This window comes from Atta colombica, unplaced genomic scaffold, assembly GCF_001594045.1.
Source record: "Atta colombica isolate Treedump-2 unplaced genomic scaffold, Acol1.0 scaffold163, whole genome shotgun sequence".
Lineage (NCBI taxonomy): Eukaryota > Metazoa > Arthropoda > Insecta > Hymenoptera > Formicidae > Atta > Atta colombica.
Genome location: NW_017259254.1, coordinates 264,974 through 269,164, shown reverse-complemented (window position 1 = coordinate 269,164; position 4,191 = coordinate 264,974). Strand labels below are relative to the sequence as shown.

Below are 4,191 nucleotides of genomic sequence, written 5' to 3'. Positions count from 1 at the left end.
TATGTGTGACATATATATATATATATATATATACATACACTATACAGTCTAATAATTCGGGTAAATGTTTGTTAAGACGACTCGACATACTTTTACAATATTTACGATATTCGGTTAAGTAGTCTGTATTGTGATAAGTGCGAAAAGAACCATATGGCGAATATCCTGACTAATATCCTAAAGTAAAAGTACAAGCGTATCTAACAAAAAAAAAAAGAAACAGAGACATATTTATTTTGTTGACAGCCGTGCGTCTACGATTTTCACAAAAAACGGTTGGCTTGGCTTGGCTTCTTCCAGACTCAGTATTAGATTTGCGGACAATGAATGGGAATAGAAAGAAAAAATCGAGCTTGTACGAATTTCTAGATGATTTTACACCGATTTACATTTTACGGAGACAAAAATCGACTATTTGGTCGTCCGAATTTTTGCGGTGTTTCCGTAGAAAAAATAAAGACTCCGCTCCGCTCCATATCTTTATGGATAATTTAAATTTTGTATACGCGCAGCGTGCGAACGGTGACACTTACAAACACCTGGCGCTATAGTATTTTGTATGTATTATAGGATCTTTAAGATTTTATAAATGTTTTTTCATGGGATAGAAAAAAAGAAAGAGAGAGAGAGAGAGAGAGAGAGAGAAAACGGGTAAAGAATATACCCCGTCTCTTTGTGCTCGCGCAAATATATTATATTATGTGCTTTACGAGCTCCAGTTGCATCGACAAGCTATCTCTAGTTCAAGAACTTTGTCATGAAATCTTTAATTAAAACCATACTGTATATCGAACGTTTACGCTCATATACATGTATATATCAGACAATGGGACCGGAGTGAAAATTTTATAAGCGTATACTTGAGAAAGTGACAATGGGATTTATGGTAATAACGCCAACTTGTTTTGCCAGTGTCACCGTCATTTCTCTTCCTCTGTGAATTCTGTTGAATTATATTGATGAGAATGTAATTTTTATTTATTGTAAATAAAAGGAATATTGCTTAAAACATTTTGTATATTATATAATCTGAATCAATACGCATGAAACAAATTCTATTAGATGGAATGTCCATCGGATCTAGGGATTCTAATGCAAATTGTACGAAGAGATTCGTGATAATACGCGTCTTTATATAATGATCTTGCAGGAACAACAGTACAACTTTAGGCGTGGAAAATAATGTAGGATAGGAATAAAGTTAATTTCCGGTAAAAAATGCTGCACATTGCTTTATTAAAAGTTAAATAATCCTTATATATGAAATAAATATTTTAACAGGTGTACAGAAAAAATAATGCTACTTTCCATCGTCTGCTGCTCATGTACTTATCGTGCATCGAATACAACAACTGAAAGCAAGATTATGGAATATAATTAAGAAAAATTTCTAGAAATTCAATTTTGCTTGATTATATTTGTATAAAAAATATCAGTCGTGTTAAGTCAAAAATATTAAAAAACATACGTCTTTTTGTACGCTTCTTATACATGATTCTATATCCACATTCTCTGCATCGAATTGCATCTTTGGCACGAATCTCGTTATCATGATGACATTCTGAAATAATGCGTTAAAACTTGATTAACGATAAATAAGATAAAAAAACGAAAATAGTTTTTTGTTACAATTTAATCTTAATAATTATTACATATATCATGTTTGACAAAATTTCTCTACTTAGAAAGCGCTTTAAAATATAATTTATCGATTTCCATAAACAATTGATATAGTTTATAAAATATTAAAATCTTAAAACTTTTTAAATAAACATATAAATGTGAATAATTTAAATGAAAATTGGCAAGCAATGATATTAAGAGGTTATTTACTAAAATGTGAGGTTAGAAATAGTCATCACATGCGTGTCCTTACCTCCACAAATATATACCATAGCTTGTTTTGGAGTAGATTCAGATTTACCAGACTCCATTTTAACACTGATGGTGATATATATATATATATATATATAATAAACTGATATAATATTGGATTTTTTGGTTACAATAATTTTCCTTATCACACAATACACACTGTCCTGTTGTCAATGAAATTGCAACACGACCAAACGACGTAATTAAAAGACCGACTTTGACCGACTAGGACCGACTTACCGACTATCGATTGGGAACTTTTATTGTAAGATCGCGCGCTCGCAGATTTAATAGTATTGTTCGTTTTGAGCTGCACGGGATCATTCTGAATGACCAACTTGAAATATAGGATTCACATTACGTACGATGATCATTGTTACGATGAATACAGGTCGTCGTACATGACGAATGTCGTACGTAGTGTGAATCCTACATTTCAAGTACACTGATTTCATTCGGAGCGATCTGAGCAGCTCCCGAGAGACAAAACGAACAATGCTAAAGACTCATGTTCTACCACTCTCAAGTTTTTTCTGTCGAGGGCGCGCGATACTACAATAAAAGTTCCCAATCGATAGTCGGTCCTAGTCGATTAAAGTCAGTTTTCTAACTGCGTCATATTTGATCGTACTGCAATTTCATTGCTAACAACACGTATTCTATGATAACGAAGATTTATTGTAACTAAAAAATCAATTTGTTTATTATGTCACAACAGTATTAAAATGGAGTCTGGTAAATCTGAATCTATCCCGAAACAAGCTATGGTATACATTTGTGGAGGTAAGGACACGCATGTGATAACTATTTCTAACCTTACATTTTAGTAAATAATCTCTTAATATCATTGCTTGCCAATTTTCATTTAAATTATTCACATTTATATGTTTATTTAAAAAGTTTTAAGACTTTAATATTTTATAAACTATATCAATTGTTTATGGAAATTGATAAATTACATTTTAAAGCACTTTCTAATTTTGTCGAACAATTTTGATACATGTAGTAGTTATTAAGATAAATTGTAACGAAAAACTATTTTCATTCTTTTACCTAATTTACATCATTAATCAAATTTTTAACTCATTATTTCAGAATGTCATCACGATAACGAGATTCGTGCCAAAGATGCAATTCGATGTAGAGAATGTGGATATAGAATCATGTACAAGAAGCGTACAAAAAGACGTATGTTTTTTAATGTTTTCGACTTAACACGATTGACATTTTTTAATCAAGCAAAATCGAATTTCTAGAAATTTTTCTTAATTATATTTCATAATCTTGCTTTCAGTTGTTGTATTTGATGCACGATAAGTACATGAGCAGCAAAGGACGGAAAGCAGCATTATTTTTTCTTTACACTTGTTAAAATATTTATTTCACATATAAGGATTATTTAATTTTTAATAAAGTAATATGTTGTAACATAAGTTTATAATTGTGCAAATAAAAAAATCAATGTTCTTGTTATAAATTTATATTTTGTTATATTATCCTGCTTAATTTCAACTTTAAATTTCGTTTCCTAAAATTTCTATATTTTCTAACGCTAATCTTTAAAAATTTGATGGATTTAAAATTCGCCAAAGAATTAGACATACATAACAAAATTTATCCTAATCAGTTTTAACTTTTTTATTTTAAGGAAACAGATGTATGCAATGCTATACATATATTTGTCCGCATATTGTAATTAAATCCATACATATTTATATTCAGGTATATACATAATACACTAATAAAATTATCATATCCGTTACCCCAATAAATGTTGATTTATCACCGACCTGATGCGCAACAGTGAAGCTATTCTGCAATGTCGCTATGTTATTCTAACAAATAAATTAAAAATCCAAATTAGAACATAGTAAAGAAATAATCATTACTTTAAAAAATAATTGCTACATAAACGTATGCAGTTTGCTGAAAAATAATGGTGCAATTTTGAAAATATAATTTTTGTAATCATAAAATTTTGAACCTATTATTTAATTAGATATAAAACAATTATACATATATTTTCTCAAATAATTATATATGTTCTCTAAAAAAGATCTTAGCAAAAATTAATTCAAAATTAGTACAAAATTTTAAAGTAATTTTTTTTGCATAAATTTCAAAGTAATTTTTAAGTAACTTTTCTTTTGTCTAATTTTAACAAGTTAAAAATCATTAACAAGTTTTAAAATTTTATACAAATTTATTTTTGCTAAGATCTTTAGAGAATATATGTAATTCATTTAGAAAAAATATATAATTATTTTATTTAAATTTTAAGTACTCTCCTTTTATCTAATTTAAATAAATTATCTA

The 4,191-nt window shown here is 28.7% G+C and overlaps 2 protein-coding genes across 4 annotated transcripts; one reads left to right on the top strand and one right to left on the bottom strand.

Moving 5' to 3' along the window:
• Positions 1-1,214: 1,214 nt before the first annotated feature.
• On the bottom strand, positions 1,215-2,094 carry LOC108686011 (DNA-directed RNA polymerases I, II, and III subunit RPABC4-like). Of its 2 annotated transcripts, XM_018191047.1 has the most exons (3): positions 1,877-2,091; positions 1,469-1,561; positions 1,215-1,352 (listed from the first exon to the last, which is right to left on the bottom strand). In XM_018191047.1, exons 1-3 carry the CDS (start codon positions 1,932-1,934, stop codon positions 1,330-1,332), a joined length of 174 nt encoding a protein of 57 aa, XP_018046536.1. In that variant the 5' UTR covers positions 1,935-2,091; the 3' UTR covers positions 1,215-1,329. The 2 variants fall into 2 exon arrangements, with proteins under 2 accessions (XP_018046536.1, XP_018046535.1); XM_018191046.1 differs by lacking the exon at positions 1,215-1,352 and having other exon boundaries at positions 1,413-1,561; positions 1,877-2,094.
• A 339-nt stretch (positions 2,095-2,433) lies between these two features.
• On the top strand, positions 2,434-3,245 carry LOC108686010 (DNA-directed RNA polymerases I, II, and III subunit RPABC4-like). Of its 2 annotated transcripts, XM_018191043.1 has the most exons (3): positions 2,452-2,658; positions 2,971-3,063; positions 3,170-3,245. In XM_018191043.1, exons 1-3 carry the CDS (start codon positions 2,601-2,603, stop codon positions 3,190-3,192), a joined length of 174 nt encoding a protein of 57 aa, XP_018046532.1. In that variant the 5' UTR covers positions 2,452-2,600; the 3' UTR covers positions 3,193-3,245. The 2 variants fall into 2 exon arrangements, with proteins under 2 accessions (XP_018046531.1, XP_018046532.1); XM_018191042.1 differs by lacking the exon at positions 3,170-3,245 and having other exon boundaries at positions 2,434-2,658; positions 2,971-3,131.
• The last annotated feature ends 946 nt before the right edge of the window (positions 3,246-4,191 follow it).

Coding starts and splice junctions, on each gene's coding strand:
- LOC108686011 (XM_018191046.1), bottom strand. CDS start 1,934: ATGGAGTCTGGTAAATCTGAATCTACTCCAAAACAAGCTATGGTATAT. Junction 1,562..1,876: donor TATGGTATATATTTGTGGAG/GTAAGGACACGC, acceptor GCATTATTTCAG/AATGTCATCATGATAACGAG.
- LOC108686010 (XM_018191042.1), top strand. CDS start 2,601: ATGGAGTCTGGTAAATCTGAATCTATCCCGAAACAAGCTATGGTATAC. Junction 2,659..2,970: donor TATGGTATACATTTGTGGAG/GTAAGGACACGC, acceptor TCATTATTTCAG/AATGTCATCACGATAACGAG.